Source organism: Ranitomeya imitator, chromosome 4 (genome assembly GCF_032444005.1).
Source record: "Ranitomeya imitator isolate aRanImi1 chromosome 4, aRanImi1.pri, whole genome shotgun sequence".
In the NCBI taxonomy this organism is placed as follows: Eukaryota; Metazoa; Chordata; class Amphibia; order Anura; family Dendrobatidae; genus Ranitomeya; species Ranitomeya imitator.
Genome location: NC_091285.1, coordinates 148,887,701 through 148,905,583, shown reverse-complemented (window position 1 = coordinate 148,905,583; position 17,883 = coordinate 148,887,701). Strand labels below are relative to the sequence as shown.

The following is a 17,883-nucleotide window of genomic DNA, read 5'->3' as shown; positions in this document are numbered from 1 at the left end:
ACTGCTGTCTAATGCCTGTGCCCAGCCTGAGGTAGGCCGACTGCTGTCTAATGCCTGTGCCCAGCCTGCGGAAGGCCGACTGCTGTCTAATGCCTGTGCCCAGCCTGGGGTAGGCAGACCACCGTCTAACGCAAAGACTTCATATTGGAAGTGTTGACCCTTATTTTTCAAGATTTCTCCAATTTGCCCTGTAATGCTTGATATGTCTGAGCCAAATCCTGACTGATGACAGCCCATTCTTGTCTAATCCTTGCTTGGAGATGATCACAGTTTGTGTTTTTGTTTGTCCTCCGCTGTTGAAAAGGTCGATGTTTTGTTCAGTCACTTGCTTATCACTTTTGCATTGTGATGTGATGTGGTACTCCGACATGCTGGAAAAGCATTGTTTGTCACTAAATTTTTGCTGGATCGCTGGGAGGAGTTGCTCTGGGAGGATGTTAGATACCATTCTTTGTTTCTGGCAGTGATCTTGGGCAAAATTTGTGAGCGAGCCCCATCCCTTGGATACAAAAAGCCACCCCACTTGGTTTTTGTAGCTTGGTAGACAATATTAATATACACCAAGTCTAAAGGTGTGAGCTTCCATAGATGATGCTGTCCATCTTTGAAAAGCTGTAAAGTTTATGGCCTTCACTGGAAGGAGGAATGGAAAAAAAAAAGCTTGTAGAACTAGAAGAAAAATGAAGCCCCATGTATCACAATAAAAACATTATTTTAGTATACCGTTATCCAAGCAAGAAAAATACATTTTACAGTAGTTACAAATTAGAACCAACATGTGAGTGGTCAGACACTGGCGTTAATGGCCTGGTCTTCAACTGGTTAAAGAAAAAAGTCTACAGTTTTTAAGTAAAACGTTAGTTACAAACATTGACTTCTGATCTCTGATAATCTTGGTGCAGCCAGGCATGTTTAGACAAATCTGACCGAAGACAAGGGAACACCTGACGAGTCCGGGGCGACCTCCGGCTGGGTTCTCCCCCCCCCCTCCATTGATTGACGGCTTTCTCCATTGTGTGCCCTCGTGCGGGGAGAAGCCATCCCCAGATGTCATCAAACTAGTCTCTGCTCTTCCTATAATCCCCAGACTCTTCAAATAGTCTTCTCTGAAATATCACTGCGTTTCAGAGCAAAATATACCTGGCTGCAATTTTCGAAACTGACATGTTTTCTTTACATCCAAAAGTAGCATTAGAAATTCAGTTTCTAAAATCTAAGATCTTGTAGCTGTATGTAACAAGACAATGCATGTGGAGATCAGTTTGCGTGAAATGTGAGCATGAAATGACCAGAGACCTATGCAAGGAATCCATGGCATGTCTGTCCTGTGTATGTAGGACGGGGCCTGATGCGTTTTTCCTCTGGCCATCACAGCAGAAGGCTGGTGATAAGCAGCTTGGATGGTAACTTGTCAGCAAAGTGCTTTGCTCAGTAGTTTTAGAACTTGTTTCAGATCAGGTTAGTGGCTCGTCATGGTGTTCCAGATTGTGCTCCTAGGATTTCCTATGTTTCCCCAATGGAAAAATTAAACCGTCAGTAAACGTCATTTTAATTTTTATATAATAAATCAATAGAATCAGAAAGAAAGGAGGAATTCAGCGAGGAAACTTGTAAATATTTTTAAAACTAAGCTGTTAATTAAGCCATATAAAATGATCCATTTAAGAACCTAGTAGACTATTTGACAGTACAAAAAAGGAGGTCACAGACCTACACGTTTCAATGGAGTCATGGTGAGATTGGCAGCTGCTACTGATGGCATCTTATCTCAGTAATGGGACAGTCTTCACTGAATACAGATTTGACATCAGAATTGAGAATTTTGACGATGACCAATTTTGGAAGAGAAAGCGGCATTTGTTTCTGAAAAGACATATTCCAAAGTTTTTTTTATTTTCATGTGTATTATTGATTTATGAAATAAATATGATTGGATGTAGTAATGCGGTTGTATGCCCAGAGGAAGTATTGAAACATATATATATAAATGACATGCAACCCATAAATGGCAAAACCGTTTAATATATTTCTTAATTCATGGAATCAAGACTACACACAGTAAAAAGTTGAAGGATAAACGCTGCACAAGAGTGATATATAAAAACGCATGATATGGGGACAAAGTAAGGCAAATCATAAATTGCATAAATTCTCGGAGTGATGTAATCAAATTCTCCAATATATTGGCCTGCTGAAAAAGTGTTCAGGTCAGAAGTGACTAATGCCTTAAGCAAACCAAATAACAGTCCAGTAAAGTAATCATCCTGGTGTTTGTGTATGTATGAAATATATATATATTCGAATGTGGGCAATGAGGTAGTGTAGAATAAAGTGATGTGCTCCTCAATAAACGGATACATGAAGGATCCCAGGAGTGTGTAGAAGGGTAATCAAAATGACCCCCAATAAAATGTTTAAAGCAAGAAACACATATAGATCAATAAAACATCAGGAGAGAATAGTAGAAAATTGCAATAAAATCAACAGAGCATATTCTGATCAATCCAAACCCTCCTCTTCATAGGGGATCCCTCCACCCTAGAGGTGGCCGAGACACATGAGATCACATAGGATTGGAGGGTTCCTCCACTGAGCAGCTGATATACGTCCTTACGTGGTGTCGTGGCAGCGGCCACCTATACTGGGATGATTGTCAGACCAGTGATTAGATTTCCCAGCAGTTCTGATCCATTGGATCTGACTGTGTGTGGTCAGGATTACTTTGTAAGTGTGCTAACTCATGTAGGGGGCGGACTGAAGTAGTATCAGGTGTAAATCTAATGAAGGTGCACTGTGGATAAATGGGGGTCCGTGCAGTCAGCCCTCTTGTCTGTCAGCAATGATGACGAATGCTAACCCTATTGACAACATAGGGAATTGATCACATTTTTCCTGTAGGGCCCCTTTTGGGTATTTACTGCAAATGCACGTGGTCAGGTTGTTATTGTCAGAAACCAGATCACTCCATGGAAGAGGTAGCCATAATGTATCCAGGTTCCAGGTGCTATATTCATGACTTTCTGGCGATACCGACCCTGCCGTCCTATCAATATACACGTCACATTCATGTGTCACAAATCTGGTATCCTTCCTCTTACAGTATTGTTTCTTATATGGGCTGTGCCCAGTATGTGAATGTTTCTATATTCCACTTTGCTCTCTTTGCCGCTCATATAAAACGTATACTTATTTTTTTTTTTTACTCGTACATTGTTAGAACCCGACAAGAAACATTAAGACAAAATGTAATTTATTGCTTGCACCTGCTAGTCAGAGATTGAAATGGCTTTTGTAGGTGTTCCACATTTATACATAGTATCAATTAGGCTCTTCAAATAGCAGTTGGCACAAATCCCCTAGTTGGCCGGCTAGAGCGGTCAAAAGGGCAGAGGTTCCTGCAATCCCATATGCTACTTGGTGATTAATTTATGGTACCCCTATCCTCACACTGGTGGGTTTTCATGGTCAGCAGATCTCGTACCCATCTCTCACAGTTTAAGATCGTTGCTTGCAGTCATTAAAGAGGTAAAAATCGTTATTGGTCATGTAATAGATGCAGAGGTGATCAGCATTTCTTTTCCTAATCTCCTCTTTTTTATATATTTGTTCCGATTTTGTATTAAATGACAACTAAAACAGATCTGTGTGAAGAAATCTTCTGTATGTCACAGGAGATGAACAATTTTTAAAGGACCTGTCCACAGAAATCAGTGGTACAGGCGAATGTAAGACATTTTGTAATATCTTATCAGGGAAACCCATTTCCTTCCCGACACTTCTTCCCCCCGGCCTCCTGAGCTTCTCATGAGTTTTGGAAAAACTGACACACAGCACATTATACTCTGTGCCGAGGGAGACACAAACTTGGCACCTAGCTCTCTAACCAGTTATATCATCTCCATTTTTTTCCAGGTTGTCTCCCAAAGTACAAGGGTACATAGGAGAGATCATAGCAGTTTCTATCCCCAAGCTCCAAGTGGATTGTACATTAAAATGAATCTGTTCAGGTTTTTGCTGTGTAGTATGAGAGCCTGATTCCAGGGATGTATCGCTTACTAGGCTGTGTTGTAATTTCAATACAATGAGAGTTTTATCAGTAGGAGATGATCACTGCAGGACCAGATGTCTCTGTGCCACACAGTCCAGCTAATCCGTGTAACCCTGCCCTCAACACTGATTGGCAGCTTGCTAACAATGTACTGTGTACACAGGAAGCTGACCATCAGGGGTGTGGGTGCGGTTATAGACAGCTCAGCATTCTGAGCACTGCTACACCTGCAACAGAGAAAACAGGGATCCATGCAGCCCAGTAAGTGACACTATCGCTGGCATCAGGATCTCTGCCCCTACCCACATCATGCTTCTCGCAAAATCCTGCTGACAGATTCCCTTGTAAATGTCTTGGTTGGTACTCTTATACTGATAGCCAATAGGTCCTAAATACCAGATCTTTGGGGTTTTGACACCTAGCATCCCCACCCATCAGCGGTTTCCAGTGACAACAGTGGCCAGATGTGATCAGTTGCAGAGCTGCTCAGCGCCATCAACTGTATAGTGGCCACAACTGGGTACTGCACATCAACCCCTATTTCAATTATTGGTGGTGGATCTGTAGTACCCCATAGCGGACACTATACATTTAAAGGAGATGTGCTATTCCACTCCACCAATCTGGTATTGATGAACCTATCCTCAAAAACAAACTTAAAGGGAACCTGTCACCAGGTATGGCCGATATACGATGCGGCCACTGCCTTTCAGGGCTGATATATAGCATTGTATAATGCTGCAGATAAGCCCCCCATCCCACCTGAAAAATAATAAAAATAAGTTATATTATACTCACCCGGGGGCGGTCCAGTCCAGTGGGTGTCGCAGGTCCGGCGCCTCCCATCTTCTTATGATCGCCCCACCATCGCGCTCCGGTGCAGGCGTACTTATCTGCCCTGTTGAGTCTGCAGTGCACAGGCGCTGGACCTCTCTGGCCCTTCCCAGCAGATAAGTATGCCTGCGCAGGAGCGCGATGGTGGGGCGATCATAAGAAGATGGGAGGCGCCGGACCTGCGACACCTATTGGACTGGACCGCCACCCTGATGAGTATAATAAACCTTATTTTTCTTATCTTTCAGGTCGGATCTGGCTTATCTGCAGCGTTATAGAATGCTGTATATCAGCCCTGAAAGATGGTGGCCGCATCTTATATAGGCCATACCCGGTGACAGGTTCGCTTTAAGGAAAGGCCATCAATACAAAAGTACTAGTCACCCTTTTTAACAGAGAGCATGCAGATGGGAAAACTGGTCAGGTCACATGGTGGGTAGAAACGTATTCCTGATGTACCCACAGGACAGCTGTTTCTCAAGTTAGGTGAAAGTACAGTTACCCTTAACCCCTCCTTGTGCCCACAGTCCTAAACCCGAGACTGGCTGCGTTCCATCCGAAACTAATCAGTTGTACGTCAGACCATGCATACCGACGCTCTGACCATCAGCAGGCCACACTAACCTTGGCATATCAAGGGCATGTGAAACAAAAAAACTTGCACAAAGTGCACAAAGTAGTGAATGGTCAGCTTGTCACATCACACGTGTCAGAACTCTGCTGTCAGGCATTACGGACAGTTGTTCATAAACTTTTATCTCATTTGCATGGCCAACTTAAGACCGGTGAGTGGGAGCCTCTCCCCTGCGCGATCTCTGGTGGAATACTGATGAGATATTCCTGCAGAAAGGCTTGTATGGAGCACAGCACATCAAAGTGGAACCACTGCAGGGGGATCAAATATTCACTGTATCGTATGTATAAATATAGAATACAGTTACTCACTTCATGCAGCAATAATAATGTATTACACAGAAAGTGTCCCCACACCCCTGTAATTATGTGTTGCACACCATACTCTGAGCTGGCTATTTAGTTGGCTGTCGTTCAGGTTTGAAGAAACCTGATCTTGGTCATGTGTAATGTTGCATAATACAGTCACGTGCTGTTACAATGTGCAATACATACATTTAATGAATGCAGATGACTTGGTCCTGCTGACAGCGCTGGCACAGGGAAACTAATTACATATTGTCATGGCTGTACCCAGTATTGCCGCTCTGTGCAGCTGCATACCATGCAAGTGAATGGATGTCGACTAGAATACCAGGGACGGGCACCACCAAATGCCCAGTATTGCCACTCTGTGCAGCTGCATACCATACAAGTGAATGGATGTCGACTAGAATACCAGGGACGGGCACCACCAATGCCCAGTATTGCCACTCTGTGCAGCTGCATACCATACAAGTGAATGGATGTCGACTAGAATACCAGGGATGGGCACTACCAAATGTACGGACATGTGTCTGGTAAACCAGGAAAAGACCAGGACACGTCTGCCCCTTCAGTTAGGTGATTGTTAGTAGTGCCATAGTCACTCCCCATAGGATTGGTCATAAATATTAATATATAAGCGATTTATAATAAATCTAGCTCCATTGCAGACACAATCATGACTGTCCCCAATGGGACTCACAATCTATATCCCCTTCCAGTAGGTCTTTGGCATTTGGGAAGAAATGGAGGAAACCCACACAAACATGAGGAGAACATACAGACACTATACAGATGTTGTCCTTGGTGGGATTTGAACCAAGGATGCCAACACTGTAAAGCAACATTGCTAACCACTGAGCCACCATAGAGCATTTAAAATATTCTTAGAGGGAATTTATCAGCAGGATTTCACCCCCAAACTATTGATATGTGCATGCAGCTCTTTTAATTCATCTCTAACAATACATTTACACGTACAGTCCTTCCTCCAGTACCGAGAAATCAGCTTTTGAGTTCATATGCAAATGGTTATTGCAGATCTGAAGCCTCAGTCACTCCAGCTCTATTCCCCGCCCAATGACCTTCTTGACTGTCAGCCTTTTAAGTGCGACTTCCGGCAAATGAGCCATCAGTCAAGCAGCAGGGGAAGGTGGGAAATAGAGCTGGAGTGACAGAGGCTTTCGATCTACAGCCTCCTTTGAATGTAAATGCTGATTTCTCAGTAACAGAGAGCAGACTGGCCATCCTTCTATATTCCGTGTAATGACCCTATAGCCATAGCTAGTTGCCCTCCTTCACCCCTTACACGTACATGCTTGGCTGAGTGTGCATGTGTCTTATCTAGTGCTAGATACCTCTGCTAATGGTTGATTTCCCACAAAGGCAAGTGTTTGTCTAGTGTTGTAATCCCACCCATCCAAGTCTTTACTCTCTTGACATCAGCGGTCAGAGGCAGGGCTGTGAAGTAGGTAAGCCGAACCTCTCACTCCGACTCCTCAATTTCCATGACTCCGACTCCACAGCCCCATCCAAGTATTTACACTTCCCATCATCTCTAGATGTTTTCTAGGGGCGAAGTTCACACGATTGTTTAAAAATGGGTCCTATTTTAATCCAGAAAACTCACATGGCATCTGATTAGAAGAGCAAATCCCGTTTCCTATGTTTAGAAATGCATTGTACGAGTTGTGTGTAGGAATCCGATTGTTGGTGCATGTGTAAATAAAGCTGTCATCTGAGCAGCCTAGATGAGTAACATTGGACCGAGTGAGCATGTATTCTTGAGCTGAAAATAAATGAACGTAACCGTGTATAAAGCCTTGTGTATCATTGGCGCCATAACGCTGCTTATTCCTTCCTCGCCGTCACTTCTCCGCTGGTTGTGTTGTGCTAGTGAGTGACTCTGGAAGGAAATGCTGGAGGAATGCAAGTGTCCTGTCATAGACTGGTTGTATGGCTTTTTCGTTATCCTTACTCATCTTTCATCCTTAGCAACCTCCATACACAAGCGCCTGTTTATCTCGGTTACAGGCATTACATAACATCAGCGATTATTTCATCCTCCAGGATCCCAGGCATCGCGCCCTTCTCCTACGTGCAGTCTCAGATTCCCGTCGGCTTTGGGTTGCATACAATCCGATGACCATATCTAAAATTGTTTTCTACTGTGGACGCAATAGCGTAGTTATCTGGCAAAATGTTGACTTTGTATACGTCTCTCTTTGTAGCAATATGAACCGTGAAGAACGGAACGTGCTGCGTATGAAAGAAAGGGAAAGGCGAAATCAAGAAATCCAGCAGGGCGACGAGGCCTTTCCATCTACCTCTCCTCTCTTTGCTGAACCTTATAAAGTTGTAAGTGTGCTACACGGTAATTATTTCTGCTTCTATGGCGCCTCCATCCAGTGCAGTAATGGAATCCATACTGGTTTCGTTGCTCGTCACCTGCCCTGGCTTGTGCACAGGCCAAACTGGACTGATGAGACCATTGCTTCCGGATTACACAATGGTTACGCCAGTCATCATTTCTTTCTTCATTTCAGAGGTTCTCCGGTTTTTAACCCTTTAACGATCAGGAATTTTTTCTGTTTTCCAGTCGTTGAATTTTCCTCGCCTTCTCACAACTTAATAGTCATAGCTTAATTTTTTACATAGACATATGAGGGCTTGCTTTTTTTTTGTATAGTTTTGAATGCCACCTTTCATTTTTCCATATAATGTACTGAAAAACAGGGGAAACATTGTTTTATGGGTGTTGCTTTTACGCCGACCGTTGTGGAGTCAATATGTCCCGGCAGACTGGATCTACGCGATTATGGCAATCCCATTTTTATTTATTTATTTTTTATAACCGAGATTACCATATAAGTAAAACTTCTATATTTTTGATAGATTTTTACAGCTGTTGCAATATAAAATGTTTTGTTTGTTTGTTTTTTAAACTTTTTTTTCCTACTTTTATTTGACCTTGGTATTTGTAAGCCAAAAATGAAAAATACAGAAGTGGTGAGGTGTTTCTGTTATACATTTCCTCTGATTTTTGCCTTACAAATACTGATGTAAAACGCTGAACTTGTGAACGCGGCCTTATTTCCATTTTGTAGTGCTGACATATGAAGTTAATCTCTGGGATTCTCAGAGAATGAAGGGGTCAGCTCCTTCAGTAATCTACTAATCACCTTTCATTTAAATGCTCCTGTCTTCATGAGGCAGCCACTTCACAAAAAACAACTACTATCTTTCCTATTTTCCAATACCAACACATTATACTTCGTTTTTTTTTTTTTTTTTTTATGACCAAGCGATTTTCCCACCCTGCTTTTCTCTGCCTCTTTCAGGAGCCGGAGCTTTATTTTTTCATTTAAATGCTGATGTCTTGTAAATTGCTGTGGAATTAATGACACAATATAACTGAGTAAAAAAAAGTTGGAGGGCTTGTTTTTCGGGAGGTGGGGAGGAAATGTCTTTTTTTATGGAGTTATATTTTTACGGTGTTCATTTTGCAGTAAAAATGATCTTTTTTAGGTAATATAAGTTAGTAAACAAATTCTGAATTTTGTAAAAAAAAAAAATAAGTGAAAACTACTTTCTGAGACCAATAACTTCAATTTTTTGTGTCATAATGAAGAAAAAAAATTCTGACAATTTAAAGTATGGTTCAAATTTTTATATTTTCATTAAACTTTTACAGGCACAGCATAGTAAGTGACACATCTATGGAATAGGGACCTCTTCCTCTATCATGGTGATCAAGTTAAAAAAATAAACTCCCCTGTGAAGCACAACCAACTGGCTTGGTTTCGCAGGCTTTGCGTCAGGAGGCTCCCAGCTGCTATGGTGACCCATTGGCACCACTTAATAATGTCGCGGGAGACTGATGGGATCGTACCATCTACCAAGCCATTTAAATCCCGCTGTCAGTGATAGGCAGTATCATGTAAATGGTTAAATATCCGAGATTGGAGCTTGTACTTTAAGGCTACGTGCACAGAGTTTTTGAGTTTTTATTTTATTTGTATTCTTTTTACATCCCCATGCAAAATGGTGCAGCAGATCGGGTGTCCAAAAATGCATTCACTATTGGGTTGTCGGAAAAAGCCAAGCACGTCGCTTGGTAGCCCCATAGGGAATAAATGAAACGATGGTTGAGTATTTGCACTTATTGCTCCATTCTAACCAAGGCTGTGGAGTCGGTAACCCACGCCATGATTCCGACTCCCTGACTCCACAGCACTGGTCACTATTGAGCATGTGCATAAAGTGCAGCACAGGTTTATCTCAACGATGACCAGACAGCACTGGTCACTACTGAGCATGTGCATAAAGTGCAGCACAGATTCATCTCCACTAAAAGCCCAGATCCTTAGAACAGACATTTATAGGACATTTTAGAACTTTCCCACATTCTTATGAAAACATTTCCAGCACATCCTGCATTGTACTGCTGTACCCATTTTATTATATGTTTTAGGAGTCGGTCCATTTTTTATCATCTGACTCCACCAAAATGGACACTGACTCCATGGCTATGACTACACAGCCCTGATTCTAACAGGAATAAAGGTGCATCAGACCACTCCCAATCAATAGTTCTCATTAACCTGTGGATAGTTGATAAGTTGCTGTCACCAGACAACCCCTTTAATGTTCATTAGAGGATTATTTATTTTTTATTTAAAAAAATTTATTATACTGACACTATCATTAACAGAGGACAAGTTTAAGTACCTTAATAAGTAAACCTTGGAAATTATGGATTTTGCTTCAGAATCCTCTCGCAGAACTATCAGAATATTCACAAGAATGAAGGGATTTACAGGAGTGGAGAAATAGGCCTTCTTTCTGAAAAAGTGCAACACTGGAAAAAAAAAAAAACAAAAGCTATAAGTGAACCTTGCACCATGTAATGCAGTCCAATCTGCAGGGTCCGTACTGTAATATATAAGTGCACATTTCTACAAAGAAAGCGGTGATAGGACGTCTTACTGCACGGAAACTCTCAGAATGGTTAGATCACCGGTTATACTGAATCTTTTTGCACACAGTTATATATCAGTCTGAGATCCCCCTGCATTAGTACATGCCTTCAGATTGGAGTGCATTTTCATGGTGACAGGTTCCATAGCATGTCGTCACCTCTATGTTGGAATTTAGCATCCACAGCTCTTAGGAGAACGGTGTTCACGAAACGCCGCAACAGCTGTGGATGCAGAGTTCCAACATAGAGGCGGCTCTGCCCGCTCTGTGGATGCAAAATTCCAACATAGAGGCGTCTCTGCCCGCTCTGTGGATGCAAAATTCCAACATAGAGGCGTCTCTGCCCGCTCTGTGGATGCAAAATTCCAACATAGAGGTGTCTCTGCCCGCTCTGTGGATGCAAAATTCCAACATAGAGGCGTCTCTGCCCGCTCTGTGGATGCAGAATTCCAACATAGAGGCGTCTCTGCCCGCTCTGTGGATGCAGAATTCCAACATAGAGGCTTCTCTGTCCGCTCTGTGGATGCAAAATTCCAACATAGAGGTGTCTCTGCCCGCTCTGTGGATGCAAAATTCCAACATAGAGGTGTCTCTGCCCGCTCTGTGGATGCAGAATTCCAACATAGAGGCGTCTCTGCCCGCTCTGTGGATGCAAAATTCCAACATAGAGGCTTCTCTGCCCGCTCTGTGGATGCAGAATTCCAACATAGAGGCTTCCCTGTCCGCTATGTGGATGCAGAATTCCAACATAGAGGTGTCTCTGCCCGCTCTGTGGATGCAGAATTCCAACATAGAGGCGTCTCTGCCCGCTCTGGATGCAGAATTCCAACATAGAGGCATCTCTGCCCGCTCTGTGGATGCAGAATTCCAACATAGAGGTGTCTCTGCCCGCTCTGTGGATGCAGAATTCCAACATAGAGGCGTCTCTGCCCGCTCTGGATGCAGAATTCCAACATAGAGGCATCTCTGCCCGCTCTGTGGATGCAGAATTCCAACATAGAGGCGTCTCTGCCCGCTCTTTGGATGCAGAATTCCAACATAGAGGCGTCTCTGCCTGCTCTTTGGATGCAGAATTCCAACATAGAGGCTTGTCTGCCTGCTCTGTGGATGCAGAATTCCAACATAGAGGCGTCTCTGCCCGCTCTTTGGATGCAGAATTCCAACATAGAGGTGTGTCTGCCTGCTCTGTGGATGCAGAATTCCAGCTTAGAGGCGTCTCTGCCTGCTCTTTGGATGCAGAATTCCAACATAGAGGCGTCTCTGCCTGCTCTTTGGATGCAGAATTCCAGCATAGAGGCGTGTCTGCCCGCTCTGTGGATGCAGAATTCCAACATAGAGGTGTCTCTGCCCGCTCTGTGGATGCAGAATTCCAACATAGAGGCGTCTCTGCCCGCTCTGGATGCAGAATTCCAACATAGAGGCATCTCTGCCCGCTCTGTGGATGCAAAATTCCAACATAGAGGCTTCTCTGTCCGCTATGTGGATGCAGAATTCCAACATAGAGGCATCTCTGTCCGCTATGTGGATGCAGAATTCCAACATAGAGTTGTCTCTGCCCGCTCTGTGGATGCAGAATTCCAACATAGAGGTGTCCCTGCCCGCTCTGTGGATGCAAAATTCCAACATAGAGGCTTCTCTGTCCGCTATGTGGATGCAGAATTCCAACATAGAGGCATCTCTGTCCGCTATGTGGATGCAGAATTCCAACATAGAGGCGTCTCTGCCCGCTCTGGATGCAGAATTCCAACATAGAGGCATCTCTGCCCGCTCTGTGGATGCAGAATTCCAACATAGAGGCGTCTCTGCCCGCTCTTTGGATGCAGAATTCCAACATAGAGGCGTGTCTGCCTGCTCTGGATGCAGAATTCCAACATAGAGGCGTCTCTGCCCGCTCTGGATGCAGAATTCCAACATAGAGGCATCTCTGCCCGCTCTGTGGATGCAGAATTCCAACATAGAGGCGTCTCTGCCTGCTCTTTGGATGCAGAATTCCAACATAGAGGCGTGTCTGCCTGCTCTGTGGATGCAGAATTCCAACATAGAGGCGTCTCTGCCTGCTCTTTGGATGCAGAATTCCAACATAGAGGCGTCTCTGCCTGCTCTGTGGATGCAGAATTCCAGCATAGAGGCGTCTCTGCCTGCTCTTTGGATGCAGAATTCCAACATAGAGGCGTCTCTGCCTGCTCTTTGGATGCAGAATTCCAACATAGAGGCGTCTCTGCCTGCTCTGTGGATGCAGAATTCCAACATAGAGGCGTCTCTGCCTGCTCTTTGGATGCAGAATTCCAGCATAGAGGCGTGTCTGCCTGCTCTGTGGATGCAGAATTCCAGCATAGAGGCGTCTCTGCCTGCTCTTTGGATGCAGAATTCCAACATAGAGGCGTCTCTGCCTGCTCTGTGGATGCAGAATTCCAACATAGAGGTGTGTCTGCCTGCTCTGTGGATGCAGAATTCCAGCATAGAGGCGTCTCTGCCCGTTCTGTGGCTTAATGTTGTGAGCCAAGGAAACTAAACAAATATATCACAACTGGGATTATATCAGTAGATGGATAACTTTGTGATGAAAATGAATTTGTTTGATGGACATAAATCTCTTTAATGCTTATTATATATTTGTGTGTGCTCCAGTTAATTTTTTTAAGAAATAGAAAATTGTGGCTGGGTTGGGGGCTAGGGTTGGGGTTGAGGCTAGGGTTAACCTTTCAGTTGGGGTTAGGGTGGGGTTGTGTTGGGGTTAGGGTTTTGTGGGGATTAGGTTTGTGTTGGAGTTGGAATAAAAGTTAGGGTTTTGTTGGAGTTAGGGCTAGGCCTGTGTTGGGATTAGGGCTAGGTTGGGGTTGGAGTTAGAATTGGGGAGTTTCCACTGTTTAGGTACATCAGGGTCTCTCCAAACGCGACATGGCGGCCGCCATCGATTCCAGACAATTTTGCGCTCAAAAAGTCAAACGGTGCTTATGGGCCCTGCCATGCGCCCAAACAGTGGCTTTTCCCCACATACAGGGTATCTGCATACTCAGGAGTAAATGGACCAGAAAATTTGTTGTGCAATTTCTCCTGTTACCCTTGTGAAAATAAAAAAGTTTGGGTCTATACTTAATTTTTTGTGAAAAAAGTTAAATGTTAATTCTTTCCTTCCACATTGCTTTATTTCTAGTGAACCACCTGAAGGGTTAATAAACATCTTGAATGTGGTTTTGTTCACCTTGAGGGGTGCAGTTTTTAGAATGGTGTCACTTTTTGGGAATTTTCTGCCATATTGACCCCTCCAAAGTCACTTCAAATGTGAGGTGGTCCCTAAAAAATGGTTTTGTAAATTTTGTTGATAAAATGAAAAATCACTGATCAACTTCTAACCCTTCTAACGTCCTAACAAAAAAAATGTCCAAAATGGTGCCGATATAAAGTGGACATGTGGGAAGTTATTAACTACTAGATGGTGGCCCGATTCTAACGCTTCGGGTATTCTAGAATATGTATGTAGTTTATTTATGACTAGATGGTGGCCCGATTCTAACGCTTCGGGTATTCTAGAATATGTATGTAGTTTATTTATGACTAGATGGTGGCCCGATTCTAACGCATCGGGTATTCTAGAATATTCATGCCCACGTAGTATATTACACAGCCCACGTAGTATATTGCCCAGTCACGTAGTATATTGCCCAGTCACGTAGTATATTGCCCAGCCACATAGTATATTGCCCAGTGACGTAGTATATTGCCCAGTTACGTAGTATATTGCCCAGTTACGTAGTATACAGCACAGAGCCACATAGTATTGCCCAGCCACGTAGTATATTGCCCAGCTACGTAGTATATTGCCCAGCCTCGTATGTCACAGGTTAAAAAATAAACATATACTCACCTTCTGAGAGCCCCTTGTAGTTCGGTCACATGACCGTGACGTCATGGCAGTTCCTTCTCCCATACCATCCTTGCCGCCCGGAACCTGCCGCTTGCATGGAGCGGTCACCGGAGCGTCGCGAAAGGTGAGTATATAATGATTTTTTTATGTTTAAAATTATTTTTAACATTAGATGTTTTTACTATTGACGCTGCATAGGCAGCTTCAATAGTAAAAACTTGGTCACAAAGGGTTAATACCCTGTTAATACCGCTGGCATTAACCCTGTGTGAGCGGTGACTGCGGGGAGTATGGGAGGGACTAATTGGACTGTGGCCATCGCTGATTGGTCGCGGCAGCCATGACAGGCAGCTGGCGAGACCAATCAGCAACTTGGATTCCATGACAGACAGAGGCCACGACCAATGAATATCCGTGACAGACAGAAAGACGGAAGTGACCCTTAGACAATTATATAGTAGAAGATTTCAGATTAATGCAATGAATACACAGGATTCGGTCGGCCGGGCGCAACCAATTAGCGAAGCATGGATCAAATCCTGCGCCAATTCGCGGCCGGACTGCGTCTGTCGCTTATTGTTCGCGGCCGGGCGCGACCAATTAGTGCAGCCAGGTCCAGCTCCAGGTTTTTGAGGGCCCCGGGCGAAAGAGTGTCACAGTCCACGTAGAATATAACAGCCCATGTAGCATATAGCACAGCCATGTAGTATATAGCACAGCTATGTAGTATATAGCACAGCCACGTAGTATATAGCACAGCCCACGCAGTATATGACACAGCCCACGCAGTATATGACACAGCCCACGCAGTATATAACACAGCCACGCAGTATATGACACAGCCACGTAGTATATGACACAGCCCCCGCAGTATGACGCAGCCCACACAGTATATGGCACAGCCCACGCAGTATATGGCACAGCCCACGCAGTATATGGCACAGCCCACTCAGTATATGGCACAGCCCACGCAGTATATGGTACAGCCCACGCAGTGGGCACCATATCCCTGTTAAAAAAAAAGAATTAAAATAAAAAATAGTTATATATTCACCCTCTGTCGGCCCCCGGATCCAGCCCAGGCCTTTAGCGATGCTCCTCGCAAGTGGACCTTAGACGATTATATACAGTATATAGATTGTTTGTCACCACTCGTTGATTTAAAGGGCACAAAAATTAAACGTTTGAAAATTGCTAAATTTTCAAGATTTTTGCCAAATTTCCGTAGTTTTTTCCCCCTAATTAATCGCAAGTCTTTCCTATAAAATTTTACCACTAACATGGAGTGCAATAAGTCGCGAGAAAACATTCTCAGAATCACTGGGATCCATTGAAGCTTTCCAGAGTTATAACCATATAAAGGGACAGTGGTCAGAATTGTAAAAATTGGCCTGGTCATGAAGTACAAAATTGTCTCTGTCAATAAGGGGTTAAAGAGAGAAAACAACAAATTTACAATTTTGTTATGAAAATAATCATATTGCCAAATCTTTTTTAACTGCAAAATGAATACTGTAAAAATAAAACCCCCCAAAACTATCGTGGAATTACACTTTTTAACCATTTATTTTCTCTATTTTTTTTACCCCAATTTTCAGTATATTGTATGATGAATGGTGCCACAACTTATTGTTATTCTGCTAAAACAAGTCCTTGTATGTCTAGGAAGATGGAAAAATAAACTTATTGATCTGGGGATGTGGTAATGGAAACAATGAAAGCATGAAGAGACAAATTGCTAATGGTGGGAAGTGTAGATTTCTTGTGCACTGTGACCTGAGGAGCGCAGAATAAATCCCCAGCGCTGCGGTGCACACGTTGTGCCTGTGCAGTCTGCTGAGCCCAGCATTTTACCTGTGGGACAGCAGGTTTTGGGAACATCCTGTTCCTGGGGAGGCGGTAATCGGCACTCCCTGCAGTCTCCCTGCTTTGCCTGTGTATGTAGGGGCTGGTCATATATAGGAACTTCTTTTTGTGTGTGCATGAGAAAGCTTTGAGCGGTAAACGTACTGTGATGTACACTTGCTCTTTTACCTTTAAACCTCTTCCTTGTGACATTGGTTCTGTACATAGAGAAGAAAACGTCAGGTCTTCACCACAGAGGTTCCTTCTCTAGTATATTTATTTGCATGTGGGTTTGGTGTCAGAATGGATTTACTATTAGGTTATGTGAAAGTCTACGCCGGACCTGTGCCCACGATCCGGGAGTAGCAGCGACAATGCGCTGCCGTCTCTTAAACACAGGTAAATCCGCAGATGATCACTGACCTGTGCGGAGTCACCGTGTTCAATACATTGTGTGGTGACATTTCTCTTGTGGAAACGTGCGCCCTGTCGTGCCTCATACGCAGACACATGATACACGACAAAGCACACGTTTGCCCTGTTGGCACCATTATAATCGATGGCCCCATCGGCGTATACATCCAAATCCCGCCTTGTGGAGGAGTGGGGTTTGGACCCACGAAAGTGAAGATAAGTGCAATGAGATGACACCATAAGGCCCTGTTTGGGCGCATGGCAGGGCTCAGACGGGAGGGGGCACTGTTTGACTTTTTGTACGCAAAATTGTCTGGAATCAATGGATGATGCCATGTTGCGTTTGGAGACCCCCAACCCTAACACAGCTCTAATGGAAAATATATTTTCTATTTGATTCTCTTTACCTAACTAAGGGGGTGATAAAGGGGGTATGATTTACTATTTTTTTTTGATCACTATAATAGGGAGACAAAGCTGGAGGGCCGTGGGATACCGGAGGTACTGGGTGATTGGGGGTCTCGGGGACCTCATTTCTCTCTCCTCTGGTATGCTAGACCATATTAGAGGAGAGAGAAATGAATGGGAAATCAGACTTTTTTTTTTTTGCAATTGGCATTATTCCATGAATAATGATGATCATGAGACCGGGGACGGTAAAAACCAACCGGAATCATGTTCTCTGGGGTCTCGGCTACCCCCGGGGTGCTATAACCTTATTTCTCAGCCTCGTTATAAAGTGGCGCTGAGGAATAAGTACTCTTAACTGCTGCCGTTAAAAGGCGTATTGGCGGCCGTTAAGGGGTTAATGCTGAGCTGTGTATAGCCTCACCTATACTGCTGATGGCTTACTGTGCATAGGCAGGAAGCTGCCAATCGGTGGGGGTGGAGTTGTACAGAGCTCCTGAATATGGAGGACTACATGACAGCTGGTTTACTAGTTATCGCCTACTGAAAAAAC

General features: G+C 43.8%; 1 protein-coding gene across 2 annotated transcripts in view; it reads left to right on the top strand.

Annotated features, from left to right (window-relative positions):
- The window catches only part of AFF4 (ALF transcription elongation factor 4), a 100,075-nt gene that overhangs the window by 40,079 nt on the left and 42,113 nt on the right, over positions 1-17,883 (top strand). Inside the window, exon 3 of one of the 2 annotated variants that reach the window (XM_069764021.1) lies at positions 8,050-8,176. The exons of the other annotated variant lie outside the window; for it this stretch is intronic. Coding sequence (XP_069620122.1) covers positions 8,054-8,176 — 123 coding nt within the window. The 5' untranslated portion in view covers positions 8,050-8,053. The remainder of the gene's footprint in view (positions 1-8,049; positions 8,177-17,883) is intronic. 2 annotated transcript variants of the gene reach the window in all.